The sequence below is a fragment of the Cervus canadensis genome, chromosome 18 (assembly GCF_019320065.1).
Source record: "Cervus canadensis isolate Bull #8, Minnesota chromosome 18, ASM1932006v1, whole genome shotgun sequence".
Classification (NCBI taxonomy): Eukaryota; Metazoa; Chordata; class Mammalia; order Artiodactyla; family Cervidae; genus Cervus; species Cervus canadensis.
In genome coordinates, this window is record NC_057403.1 from 12708856 (window position 1) to 12722376 (window position 13521).

General features: G+C 60.3%; 1 protein-coding gene and 2 long non-coding RNA genes across 3 annotated transcripts; 1 reads left to right on the plus strand and 2 right to left on the minus strand.

Annotated features, from left to right (window-relative positions):
• The first annotated feature begins 137 nt into the window (after positions 1–137).
• On the plus strand, positions 138–10621 carry PRPF31 (pre-mRNA processing factor 31). The gene is made up of 14 exons (XM_043436991.1): positions 138–322; positions 2132–2316; positions 2408–2468; positions 2921–3004; positions 3589–3686; positions 4265–4371; positions 5134–5303; positions 6001–6158; positions 6546–6635; positions 8322–8449; positions 8545–8617; positions 9071–9199; positions 9283–9381; positions 10221–10621. Exons 2-14 carry the CDS (start codon positions 2140–2142, stop codon positions 10344–10346), a joined length of 1500 nt encoding a protein of 499 aa, XP_043292926.1. The 5' UTR covers positions 138–322; positions 2132–2139; the 3' UTR covers positions 10347–10621.
• Positions 7363–9578, minus strand: LOC122421169. The gene is made up of 4 exons (XR_006263457.1): positions 9449–9578; positions 7791–7882; positions 7565–7673; positions 7363–7460 (listed from the first exon to the last, which is right to left on the minus strand). It is a non-coding gene; the product is annotated as an uncharacterized LOC122421169 (long non-coding RNA).
• LOC122421168 lies at positions 10543–13485 on the minus strand. Its single transcript, XR_006263456.1, has 2 exons — positions 12968–13485; positions 10543–11712 (listed from the first exon to the last, which is right to left on the minus strand). It is a non-coding gene; the product is annotated as an uncharacterized LOC122421168 (long non-coding RNA).
• Positions 13486–13521: the final 36 nt, after the last annotated feature.

The following is a 13521-nucleotide window of genomic DNA, read 5'->3' on the forward strand; positions in this document are numbered from 1 at the left end:
TCTACCGTTCGTCCCAGTTGCCCTTTATTCTTATCGTGACACCCTGTCGCGAGACTGCGGCAAATCTCCGTTTATCGGGCTCAGTCCACAGCGGGCCACGAGCTGGATAAGGCGTCTCTCCTTTCCCCGCTCACCCCTTTTCCGCCTAGCGTCAGGTGCTAATAAAGTTGTTGTTCCAAACGCTCCCGGAAAGACGCGAGGCGGGGGCCAATCAGAGCGCAGCTTTGCTTCGACGAAGGCGCGAGGGTGAGACGTCATCAGTGAGCGTCGACCGCTGTTGGGAAGCTATCTTCCTAGAAACCGTGGTGTGAGGAGGGAAGAGGTGAGCGTGATGGAGATGAGGGAAGGGCTGGAGGTCGGATTCCCGGGCCTTCGTAGGCCGACGACCCAAGGGTCTCAGAGCGCCGTCAGGGTCACATCTCTGGGGTGTAGCGGGAGCAAGAAAACCGTTCCTGGGTGTCAGGGCTTTGCATGGTGGTGCCTGGGGAGACAGGCTTAATCAAGTCATTACTTGAATAAGTAATGTGTGACGCGCCTTAGGGTACACACAGGGCGTGTGCTGTGTCTGTTACCAAGCAAGCTATCTACTCTGGAGCTGGAAGAGGACGAGAACTGAAGGATAAGGAGGTGTTGAGCTGGTAAAAAAGGGAGGGTATGAAGACCTAAAGTGAGGGGAAGAAGTGGATAAGAGAAAGAAATGTGAGGACTCGTGGGGTATGGGGGATAGGGGCCGGGGCTGAGGCTAGAAAGGTGGGCTGGCGTCAAGCGAGGTCGTGGCACCTACTCCGTGCCAGGTGCTAAGCTGGGCGATACAGTGAACAAAATGGACACGTCCCTGTTTTCATGGAACTTTTAGCTTAATAGGGAAGGTGGACATCAAACAAAATGTTAGAAGCTTAGAGAATTTCAAGGGTTGAAGTAAACAAACTGGTTCACAAGTTGTGCAGCAACAGGATAGGATCCAGTCTCGGAGTCTGGGAAGATCCACGCTGCAAGAAATATTGTTTGTGTCCCTGCGTTAGGAATGAAAAAATAATATATTCAGAGACTGGAGAAAGAAAACCAGACGTGGTTAGCATAAGGATTTTAGTCACTCATTCTTTCATTTGCCCAATATATCTTGAATACCTACCGTATACTAGACGTTTTGTCAGCATGAAGTGCTAACCACTAGACCTCTGGGAAATTCCCTAAAGTTTTTTTTCAAACTTTATCTTTTTTTTTTGGAGTATAGTTGACTGACAGTGTTGTGTTTCTGTTTTATTGGCCAAGCTGCAGGGCATGTGGGGTCTTGGTTCCCTGACCAGGGATCACACTCACTCCCCCTGCAGTGTCAGCTCAGAGTCTTAACCACTGGACTGTCAGTCGCTCTTCTCCCTTAGAGATTATGAGAAGATACTCAATAGAGTTTCGTGTGCTATACAGTGTCTTTGTTGGTGACCTATTTTATATATAGTAGCAGCAGCAGCATGTATATGATACATGTGTCTTACTAAAAAAGAACAGGAAGAGGGAGCAGTTTCTTATTTAAAAAAAAAACAAAAGAAAAAGCACTGGGGAGGACAGAGTGAGGGGACTGTACCTTGTAGAATAGTGCTTTGCGTGGGCTTCACAAAAACAGTCTAGAGCACCCTGGGGTGGATGAGGTGCTGCTCCGCCTGCGAGGTGATTGGCCTTCAGGCTCTAGACATTTTAGGCCCTGCCTGGCTGTCCTGACATCTGAGGAGAGCAGTATTTCAGAATATCTGTTGGTGGGGTGGGGCCTCTGCAATGGGTGGAGGAAAAGGAGGATGTAAGAAGAGGTCGTATCTCATTAAGAGGATGGGGTGTACCTTTTCCTAAGAAGTCTTAGAGACACTGGTGTGAGGGTGTGTGGTGTCTTGTCCCGTGAAGTGAGGGTGGGAAGGGTGAGCTGTGACCGGAGACCGCCTGGTTCTGGGAGGCCGCTTCACACGCAGCAGGTGTTTGCTGAGCATCTGTCATGTGCCAGGCACCGTTTGGAGCCGGAGAGCAAAGCAAACGAACGTTCCTTGTCCCTGCGGCGCCTGTGTGCAAGTGGGGACCAGGGCCTTCTGGCCAGGGGAGCCCCCTCCCTGTAGTGAGGGGGAGCCCCGCCCCTGCCTCCCCACAGGCCTCAGGATGTCTCTGGCCGACGAGCTCCTGGCCGACCTCGAGGAGGCAGCAGAAGAGGAGGAGGGAGGAAGCTACGGGGAGGAGGAGGAGGAGCCGGCCATCGAGGATGTGCAGGAGGAGACACAGCTGGATCTTTCTGGGGACTCGGTCAAGAGCATCGCCAAGCTGTGGGACAGCAAGATGGTGAGCGGAGGTCCCGGGCAGGCCGATGCGGGCAGCAGCCCCCTTTCCCTGGCGGTACCTGGGCTCTGACTCTCCTCTTCTCCCCACACAGTTCGCCGAGATCATGATGAAGATTGAGGAGTACATCAGCAAGCAGGCCAAAGCTTCAGAAGGTGCCTTCTCCCCTCCCACTCGTGACAGTACTGTCACCGCCGTCATGATCAGGGCGTGAAGAAACAGGAGCAGGCTCGAGGAAGAGCTGCACCAGGGACAGGGAGCCATGGGCCAGACACCCCAGGGTGCAGCTTAGGAAACAGGCACAACGCTGGTTGCCCCAGCCCCGGAGCTTCCAGCCTTTGGGAAGCCCTCAGACATCACACTGGGGAGCACGGCTTTTAGTCCTCAGGGCATGAGGGTTTAGTTCCAGGAGAGAGAAGGTCAAATCTAGACTGGCCGGGACGGAAAGACGGGAGGTTTGCAGACACGCAAACCTGTTCCCTAGTTTCCTCTTCAGCCCCTCCGTGCCCCGCTCTAGCCGCATCCCCAGCCTTGCCCAGCTGCGGGACCCGGGAAGGGGTGGGTGCTTAGACACATACCCACACCGGGCTGTTTCTCATCCCCACAGTGATGGGACCAGTGGAGGCGGCCCCTGAGTACCGGGTCATCGTGGATGCCAACAACCTAACAGTGGAGATTGAGAACGAGCTGAGTGAGTCCTGGGAAGGGCAGGCAGAGACAGCCCTGCCCAGTGTCCCCCACAGCCTCTCCTGTCCCCACTGGAGGGCAGGATCCCAGGCCACCTTCCCCACTGGCCTTTCCCAGGGTCCTGCCCCAAGCCCCTGTGTTAGTTCAGATGTAAATTCACCTACTGAACAGAGTGGTGACATGAGAAGGAAGTGTATTTTTCTCTCATGGGAAAGTCTGGAGCAGCCCAGGCTCTCTGCGTCTTACTGATATGCCACCTGTTTCATGGTACAAAGTGACTGCCCACCTCCAGCCATCACCTTCACATCCCCATCAGCAAAAAAAATCGGGAGAGGAGGAGGAGGGCACATTTTTTCCTGTAAGAGAGTGACCTGGAGGTTGCCTGTGTGACTTGCACTCATGCCTTGTGGACCAGAACTGATCCACACAGCTGCACCCAGCAGTAGGGGCAGCCTTTGTGCTGTGTGTCTGTGAGCCCAGCTGCCATGAGGGGCTCCCTCACTGCAGGTCGAAGGGCAGATGGGTGCTGGGGGAGCCAGCGGCATCTGCCTGCCCCTCATCGGGCTCCTGCCCGCCCTGTGCCCCCAGACATCATCCATAAGTTCATCCGGGATAAGTACTCAAAGCGATTCCCCGAGCTGGAGTCCCTGGTCCCCAACGCTCTGGATTATATCCGCACGGTCAAGGTGAGCACGGAGGAGGGGCCCCCAGTGACCACGCCTGTTGAGAGCGCCCTGCTCTTGGACCCTCCGGGTCTGAGTTGGGGGGTCACTCAGCTCTGGGCCAGAGACAGGATGGGAACAGGAAACAGAGACTGGGGGAAGCCAAGACCACGAGATGGCAACAGGCCCTGGAGCGTTCAGGGAGAGGGAGGAGGCGAGTGTAAGGAGGTCATCAGGTCAACCTGGTCTCCGAGGCTCCAGGTCTGAGGGGAAGGTCCCCACGGGAGGGTCAGGCACGTGAAGGCGGGACACCACCCAGCACCCAGGCTCCCCCGAGAGTCGAGCAGATGGGGGTGGGGAGAAGACGCAGTCAGACCTGCACTGGGAGTGGATGTGGCAGCAGGCCTGTGGAGGCAGCCCATCCTCCGCAGGTGGACTGTGTGTGCTTCCGGGTCAGCCCGCCCTGGGCAGACAGTGTGGATGCTTTGAGCCGCGGCGTTGTGGGAACTGGGGGCAGACGGGGGCGGCCACTGTCCCTGCAGGAGAGATTCTAGGGCCTCCTGAGTCCCCGAGCCTCCCCCTCTCACCCTCTCCTCCCCCAGGAGCTGGGCAACAGCCTGGACAAGTGCAAGAACAACGAGAACCTGCAGCAGATCCTGACCAACGCCACCATCATGGTCGTCAGCGTCACCGCCTCCACCACCCAGGGGTGCGTACCCGGCAGTCCACCTGACGGATGACGGTCGCAGGGCCCCTGCGGCACGGGTGTCGGTGTCAGGAGGACCGGTTGCTGCAGTTCCACGTGTTCGCCGAGCACCTCCTGCAAGCCGGGCTCTGGGCTCAGGGTCCCCCCAGAGCCTGTGGTCCCGAGGGGTGTGGCGGAGCACAGGCCTGTAATTAGGAGTGGCGTCCCTCTGGGGTGCTGTCCCCTCATGAGGGGCATGCGGGTCTCCCCCTGCCCCTCAGTGTCTGTGGCAGGCCTGAGAGAAGGGCAGAGGCTTGTCACCCTACAACAGGGCTCTGACCAGACAAGCCGTGAATGGCAGGTCGACGGCTGCTGGTGACGGTGCTCCTAGGGGAGCAGCTGGACGAGAACCTGGCTGGTCGCCAAGGCCGAGACCTGCAGGGTCTGGGGAGCTGGGGGGAGGGTTTCGGTAAGAGGAAACACCCGCAAAGAGCCTGGCTGCAGCCTGGCCTGGGCCAGCTTGCCTCCCCCAGGCAGAGAAGGGAAAGCGGAGGACAAGGCCACAGAGCGGGCCAGCGGGGATGTGCCACCACGGGCTGCTTCCCTGCGGCCCCTGCTTCCAGGCCTCGGGGCTGGCGGGGCTAGTAATCGTCCCGAAGGTGCACATGCATGCACACACACGCGTGCATGCACGCACACACGCAGGGAGGGTGGGGCCTCTCACCACTCAGGAGCCCCGGAGGTTGGGGTCCTTCGGTCCGTCTCAGCCGCACCCCTACCCCGCAGGCAGCAGCTGTCAGAGGAGGAGCTGGAGCGGTTGGAAGAGGCCTGCGACATGGCCCTAGAGCTCAACGCCTCCAAGCACCGCATCTACGAGTACGTGGAGTCGCGGATGTCCTTCATCGCCCCCAACCTCTCCATCATCATCGGGGCCTCCACCGCCGCCAAGATCATGGGTGAGGCCCGGCCCCACACCACGCGACCTCGGGGAGGCCTCTCCCTTTCCTGTGAATCGGGGGATGTTCTACACGTCCCGGATCCTCCTCCTATCAGGGCACCTGCCTTGTGGTTGGGGTCCAGCCTGGGACATCATCTCACCTGGCTCACCTCTGTAACAGCCCTGTCTCCAGACTCTGAGGTGGCGGGGGCTTAGGACTTAAGCAAGTGTATTTGTGGGGGGGACACTTCAGTCCGTGAGGCAGGCAGGTGCGGGGTTGCGGGAAGGATGAACTGCTTTTTCCCCCACTCCCCACCACCTCTGACCTCACATCTTTGGGCAAACCATGTCACATGCCTTGGTTTCCACTCTGGAGACTGGGGGAGGGGGGAAGGTGTTGGCCGCGCCTGCAGACACGCTCTCGGAACCCAGAGGCGGTTCACGCCGGGCCCCCACGGTGACCACCCCCTGAAGCACAGACAGGCCCGCGTGGCTTCCCAGACGCGGGGTCGGGCTCCTGGTTCACCAGTGGTTCACTGTGCGCCCTCCGGCACGTCGCTTCGCCCCTCGGAGCCCCTCCGAATCCCCCTGAGATGGGACATGTTGATGTTCCCTGGCGGAGGCCCCCTTGGAACTGCGGCCAGAAACTCTTGTGAAGGCGCAGCGCTTGGCAGACACCCCCACCCCCACTGACGCCCACCCCCCTCCCGCCGCAGGGGTGGCCGGCGGCCTGACCAACCTCTCCAAGATGCCCGCCTGCAACATCATGCTGCTTGGGGCGCAGCGCAAGACGCTGTCGGGCTTCTCGTCCACCTCGGTGCTGCCCCACACCGGCTACATCTACCACAGCGACATCGTGCAGTCCCTGCCCCCGGTGAGTGCCCCCCGGGCCCTGGGGTCACTGCTGGCGGCAGGCGTCGGGAGCTGGAGGGCGGGCCGCACAGGGGACACTAGGAGGCCGGAGCCGACAGGCCAGCTTGGAGTTTGTCCGCGCCACCTACCAGCCGGGCACAGAGCCCGAGCTCTGAGCCTTGGCCTCCCCGTCTGTATGTGGGCGAACTGGACCTGGTTCATCTGCAGACGCGAGAGGAGGAGGAAGAATACACCAGCGGTGATCACTGGTTACTGTAGGGTATCAGTGCAGGCCCGCAGCTGCAGTGGAGGTGGAGGCTGCGGGCAGAGAGGGCAGCAAGGCAGCAGTTCTGGGAAGCCTGGGCTCTGACGCTGCCTCGCTCTGACCCGCCTCCCTGTCCTGCCCCAGGATCTGCGGCGGAAAGCAGCCCGGCTGGTGGCCGCCAAGTGCACGCTGGCAGCCCGCGTGGACAGCTTCCACGAGAGCACGGAAGGGAAGGTGAGGGCGGCAGTGGTGTCCGTGTGGTCTGTGCCCTGTCGAGGAGGGCCGCCATCGGAGGACCCCCCGCACGGGCACTCACAGGGTGGGGCGGGGGTGTCGTTGGGTCCCACCCAGGGTGGCGCCCCCTCCCCCACGCTGCCATGACGATGGCCTCACATGTAGTGGCCTAAAGGGACACGGGGTTGCGCTCTTAGGGTCCTGTAGGTCAGAAGCCCACGGGGGTTCCCCGAGCTGAAGCCATGGTGCTGCCCGAGTTTGCTCCTCCGGAGGCTCGAGCTGGGGGAGGGCCGCTCCCTGCTGTTTGCAGCTCGCCAGGGCCACTGCGCCCCCTGCTCGGGGCCCCTGCCTCGTCTTCAGAGCCAGCACAGCCTCTGCACGCTCTCCCTGGCTCTGCCTCTGTCTGCACTTCTCTGACCCTTTAAGACCCCAGTGATCCCACTGGGCCCACACACACCACTAAGCTCTCATTCCCCATTCCGAGATCCCCAGCCCAGTCACACCTGCAGAGCCCCGCTTGTCAGGTGGTGACGAGCTCACAGGGACCAGGGCCGCTGACACCTTGAGGTCGTGGGGGGAACGTTTTTGCTGCACCAGGGTCTGTCTCTGGACACCTTGGGGCAGGGGAAGTACTTCTCTGCTGCACCAGGGTTTCTCTCTGGACACCTTGGGGCAGGGGGAGGAACTTCTCTCTGCTGCACCGGGGTGTCTCTCTGGACACCTTGGGGCAGGGGAGGAACTCCTCTGCTGCACCGGGGTCTCTCTCTGGACACCTTGGGGCGGGGGAGGAACTTCTCTGCTGCACCGGGGTCTCTCTCTGGACACCTTGGGGCGGGGGAAGTACTTCTCTGCTGCACCGGGGTCTCTCTCTGGACACTTTGGGGCGGGGGAAGTACTTCTCTGCTGCACCAGGGTCTCTCTCTGGACACCTTGGGGTCGGGGAGGAACTTCTTTGCTGCACCGGGTCTGTGTCCTCTGCCAGCACCATCGCTGTGCTGGTATTTATTCCGTCAGCCTGTCTTCCTGGGCAGACCTGTTCTGTGAGAGATGTGTCCATCCCATGCATTTCGGTTTTCCAGGCACCCAGCCTGGCACAGCCTTTGGGGCTCTCTGACCATGGGGTATGGCAGCGACCCGCCCAGATGAAAGTCCTACCCCCGTGGCTTCTTCACTCTGACTGGGGGCGGGCAGTGATGGGGAGACCCATGCCGGTCAATGTGCAGGGCGTCCGGGGTGCCGAGTAGAGGCTGGGGGGAGAGGGGCATGGAGGTGCTGAGGGAGCTTAGACTGATGAACCTGGAAGGCGGGGAGGGCTGCTCTGAGGAGGTGAGGGTTTAACGTGGACCTGCACACAGGGAGCAGGCAAGTCCCTTGGACGCTGGGGGACGGGGTCTGAAGCAGCGGAACCGTCAGCACCAGGCCGAGGCTAGAGCCCAGCAGGCCCCGGGGAGGGCAGAGCTGGCGGGACGGGGGGGTCACGTCAAGCCTGTGCACCTTGGGGAGAGCCTGGCTCCTCAGAGGAGCTGACGGGGGCCGATTGGGGTCCTTCCTGAAGGAAGAGCCTGGCGGGATTCTCGGGTGCGGCGGTCTCCAGGGCGTCCCCCTGACTGACCGGAGGGGAGCTGCGGCGGGGGGGCAGGCCAGGCCCGTGGGAGCTGCTGCCAGACCCCAGCCCGTCCTCCCCAGGTGGGCTACGAGCTGAAGGACGAGATCGAGCGCAAGTTCGACAAGTGGCAGGAGCCGCCGCCCGTGAAGCAGGTGAAGCCGCTGCCCGCGCCCCTTGACGGGCAGCGCAAGAAGCGAGGCGGCCGCAGGTGGGGGCCCGGGGACCGGCGGGGCGGGGCGGGGACCATCCGGGCGGGAAGGGCCGAGGCTCCCCCTTCCCCGCTGACCCCCTGCCCCGCCCCAGGTACCGCAAGATGAAGGAGCGGCTGGGGCTGACAGAGATCCGGAAGCAGGCCAACCGCATGAGCTTCGGAGAGGTCACACCCCCCTACCTCGCGCCCCCCCACCCCCTCCTCTCCTGTGGCCATGGCAGCACCTCTGCCTCTTTCCTGGTCCCCTGGCCTCCACTCTCTCCCAGCCCCAGAGGGATCTCCATGACAGCACAGGCCCCCAGGCTCACCTCCCCCCCATCGCCGTGCTGTCCAGGCCTTCCCAGACCCCACTCCTGCCAGGCCCTTGCTACCCGAGCATCACCCCGCTGGTCCTGCCAGAACTAGCTCATGTGTCCTCAGTGAAAACTGTTTCGGTTCTTCACACAGCACAGACACATACACATTCCCTCTCAACTCAAGCAGTAGTAACAGGACCCGTGCTCCTCACCGGGGCCCCAGCAAGGCTCACTGCACTCGGGGCCCAGGTGGTCGCTGATGGGATGGAGCCCTGGGCCGACTGAGCGGCGGCTGACACTTGGATGTCTCCCCTCCCACCAGATCGAGGAGGACGCCTACCAGGAGGACCTGGGCTTTAGCCTGGGCCACCTGGGCAAGTCGGGCAGCGGGCGGGTGCGGCAGACACAGGTGAACGAGGCCACCAAAGCCAGGATCTCCAAGACGCTGCAGGTACGGGCCAGGCCCCGGGGATGGGGGCAGGCCTGGGCGCGCAGACGCAGGCCACAGCCCTGAGCGCCCTGCCCTCCTTGTAGCGGACCCTGCAGAAGCAGAGCGTGGTGTACGGTGGGAAGTCCACCATCCGTGACCGCTCGTCGGGAACCGCCTCTAGCGTGGCCTTCACTCCACTCCAGGTACCGGCCCTCTGGAGGCAGGAGGCCCGGGGAGAGCCGTGTTCCCCATCCTGGGCTTCTTCCTTACCTGTGCCCGTCTTCGGGGCTGCCATGGGCTTGGGGGGGGCTCCAAAGAAGCCCCCGAGGTTGTGTCTGGGTTCCCAGCACACGGCGAGGTTCGCAGGGACCGCTGAGTCTCTGTGGCCCCAAGCAGGCCCAGCTGCTCCCACCCCTGAGGAATGCCTGCTGAAGTCCGGGGGCACTGTCGTAGGCGCTGAGATAGGCAGACACACACGGGAGTTTTGCCCTTTTGGAGTTTATCTCAAGGTCAAACAAGTAAGATACAGTGTGTCCGGAGGTGGGAGGTGCTGGGGACTGAGAGGACCAAAGGAGACGGCGCCTCCGGGACAGCCTCAGTGAGGTGGGAATCTCTGGGTGTAAGACATCTGGAGCAACGCCGGCCACATGTCAGGCCCCCAGCGCTGGCTGTTAAATCCTCGCTGGGGCTGGGGCGGTTCGTGCTGGGACTGCGGGCAAACCTCTTACTTCAGGGACTCAGTTTCCTCATTCAGGAACCGAACGGGATCAGCCTTTCTCAAATGGTGTTTTTAAAATCGCCTGGGGAACTTGTTACAAATTCAGGGATCCAGGTCCTCCCTGCTCCCCTCACCCCCAGAACCACAGAGGATCTCCCAGCGTGGGGGAGACTTGGAGGCTGGCACACCCTCCACATGCTTGCCCAGAACCTCAGGCCCATCAGGAAGGGCCGTGGGCCCCTGACATGCCACGATTCCCTCACGGGGAGGCTGTTAAAGACCAGGCCGTCTCCCCACCCCGCCCTGTGTCCCTCCCCTGCCCAGGGCCTGGAGATTGTGAACCCACAGGCAGCGGAGAAGAAGGTGGCGGAGGCCAGCCAGAAGTACTTCTCCAGCATGGCCGAGTTCCTCAAGGTCAAGGGCGAGAAGAGCGGCATCACGTCCACCTGAGGGGGGCACCCGGCTGTCGCCGGCCGGAGGGACACGGGGCCCCCCTCTCTGAGGGGGTCGGGGTCTGCAGGGGCTGGGGGTGCTGGCAGGGAGAGGCACCCAGGCCAGCCACTGTGGCGTGATGGCCAGGAGGCCTGGGAGGAGCCCAGCCCCCCGCGCGGAGCTCGCCGCCCCCTCCACAGACACACAGCCAGGCTTCATCACGTGTCGTCTTTATTTTAACTGGGAAAGGAGGTACCTTTGGAATGGATGTAATTAAAAGCACATCATCAGGATCCAGTCTTGGCAAGTGAGCGTTGTCAGCCCCCTGGGTGGCTGAGGAGTCAGCGCCCTGGGGTCTGGGGAACAGAGCTCGGGCCCCACAGGACCCAGGTCCACCCCTGGGCCTGTCACCTCCTCCTCGTGCAGTTCCGGGGCGAGGAGCACCCTCTCCATCTCCAGGCCCCTTCGAGAACCCCGCTCATTCCAAGGCCCCAGCTTCCAGCACAGGCCACCTGGCTGCTTGTGGCACCTTGGGCGGTTGTTCCACCTTCCAGGCCTCCCCACTGACATCACCAGGCGCACACGTGAGGACAGAAGGATGCTCAGGAAGCACTCAGCACTGAGCTCACCCTCAGGGCCCCGTGACAGGGGCACTGCTATTACTCCAGTGTTGGCTGAGGACTTCCCGCTCCCACCCTGGTGCGCCAAGCCCTGCCCGTGTGGGGCAGACAGGTGCCCTGCCCTGGGGGGGGGGAACCCAGCACTACGAGAGCACCTGCCAGGTTAGGGGAGTGCTGTGCCTCCAGGGGCCGCCTGCTCTGGGCTGGGAGCTGGCTTCAGAGCTACTTGCTGACCTGCGAGGTCAGCCATCCTCAGCTACACTGGAGGAGCAGCCCCGCTGGAAGCCAGGCCTCTCCAGCTCACAGTTTCTCTCTGGGTCTCTCCCCAGCTCATGGGGTCCTGGCTGAAATCTCTCTCCATGGGACTCCCCCGTCACCACTCAGGGCTCTGTGTCTCTGGACCCCAGTCTGCCCCTCATCCCAGGGCTACTCTCTTTCCCTCCCTCACGTGAGAGAGTCTGCACACCTGGGAGGTTCTTTCCAAAGGTCAGATAACCCCAGGCCACAGAACTGTCTTCCCAGACTTACCCTGGAACTGTGTAGATCAGCCTTGCTTGAAAGTGACGACCTTTGCTGACCTCTGCCTGTGGGTGTGCCAGGGAAAAGCCACCTGTCAGAGTCCCCGTCCCCCGCTGGCCAGACTGAACTGTTGAACCAGTGGATGGGGGCATGGAGGTGCGAGTCTCAAGAAGGAATCTAAGTCACCCGACAGTGCTGCATCCTCTTAGAACAGTTTCTCCAAGTTCAGTATGTTTCAGGATCAGCTGGAAGGAGAGTTTGATTCAATTGGTCTATGTGTACCTGTGTGTTTTTAGTCTTTCAGTCATGTCCGACTCTTTGTGACCCCATAGGCTGTAGCCCCCCAGACTCCTCTGTCCATGGGATTTCCCAGAAGAGAATACTGGAGTGGGTGACCATTCCCTTTGCCAGGGGATCTTCCCCACCCAGGGATCGAACCTGCGTCTCCTGCACTGGCAGAGGATTCTTTCTTGCTGATCCACCAGGGAAACACATAGTTAGTCTGTGGTGGGGCTCAGACACATGACTAAACTTCGCAGGTGGTGTTTGTTGCTGCTGATGCCAGGACTCACTTTGAAAACTACTGCTCTAGAAAGTTCTCTACCAGATTATAGCATGTTGGAATCATCTTCAGAGTCTGAATTACCAATGTCTGGTTCCCATCCCAAGAAACTCTTGATTTAATTGGTCTAGGACAAGGCCTGAGTATCTGAATTTTTTTAAATCCCCAGGTGCTTCTAATGTGCAGCCAAGTTTGAGAACCATTGCTCTAGACCCTTGCTACTCAGAGTGTGAACTGTGGGTCATCACCATCACCTGGGAATCTTAGAAAGCAAGGCCTGGGACCTCCTGAATCAGAATTTGCATTTGACAAATCCCCAAGGGATTTTTGAGCCATCTTAAAGGCACTACTCCATCCAGGGGCCACATGTTGAATAACAAGGCTGTTCTGGATCAGTAACTCTTCAACTCTAGTGCTCACCCAGGACGTTTGTAAAAATAGAGATCCCCAGGCTTCACTCCCCAGGTCTGTGTGAACCTAAAAGCGCCTGCCTTGCCACAGGTGATTCCAGTGTTCTCAGCTGCATCTCCCCTGGACTTAGCTTACTTTCCTCCTCCTAGAGGAGCTAGGCAGACCTGATTTCCCATCTCCACTGTGTGACCCAGGGCAAATGCCTCCTGGTTTGCAGAAGCACCGGTACCTAGCAAGTCTTAACCACAAGTCATTCCCCGTATCCATCCATGTATTCATTCAGCAAACGGTTACCGACTGCTTTCTACTGCGAGAAGAAGACTCAAATCATTAGCAAAAGGATGGCATACTCGCAAAAGTAGATTCTAATGAACAGGGCTCATGGGACCACTCAGAACGGGAGATCAGGGAAGTTTTCCCTCCAAGAGAAGACCACCGAGCTGAGATCTTAAGGACCAGTAGGCGACAATCATGGTGGGGGGAGGTGCGCACGGGAGTGGGGGGTGGACAGGGAATCCCATCTGTACCTTCTGCGGCGTCCTCACGACAACAAGCGAACGGAGGTGCGGAGGAGAGTTCCTGTCCCACAATCACGTCACCATTCAGAGGAAGGACAAAAACTCCATGCCTCCATGCCGCTTCCCAACCAATGCAGCTATGCGTGATGTCAGTGACTTGGGGCATTGTCTTCTGTTTCCTTCCTTTTCTTCCATCCTCTGAGTCTCAAAGATGGGTCACAGGCACTTGGAGAAAGACCGTGCAACTGAGAGACCTGTCCGCCTGGCCAAGACACAAGGCAGGCGGAAAGATGCGCTAGTCCCAAGCCTGCCTGCTACTCCCGGTTTCACACGCTTCCAGGAGCGGGTACCGCCCACTCGTCACATCATTGGACGGCCAGAAATGAACGACAGCCGGGTCCACGAACGGGAAGGGGCGGGCGATCTTGCCTGGCTCCGCCCTGGGGCTGCCCTGATTGGCAGGTACCTTCAACCCGGCCCCCGATTTGAAGGCACCTGTCTGTTTCCGATTAGGTACGCGGCCTTTAACGCCTACTCGCCATGCCTTCCTCCGCTTTCCCCAC

Bases quoted from the DNA above. Each gene is read 5' to 3' on its own strand.
- PRPF31 (XM_043436991.1), top strand. From the start codon at position 2,140: ATGTCTCTGGCCGACGAGCTCCTGGCCGACCTCGAGGAGGCAGCAGAA. The intron at 6,159-6,545 runs GTGAGTGCCCCC...GTCCTGCCCCAG, and splicing joins TCGTGCAGTCCCTGCCCCCG to GATCTGCGGCGGAAAGCAGC. The intron at 9,200-9,282 runs GTACGGGCCAGG...CCCTCCTTGTAG, and splicing joins GGATCTCCAAGACGCTGCAG to CGGACCCTGCAGAAGCAGAG.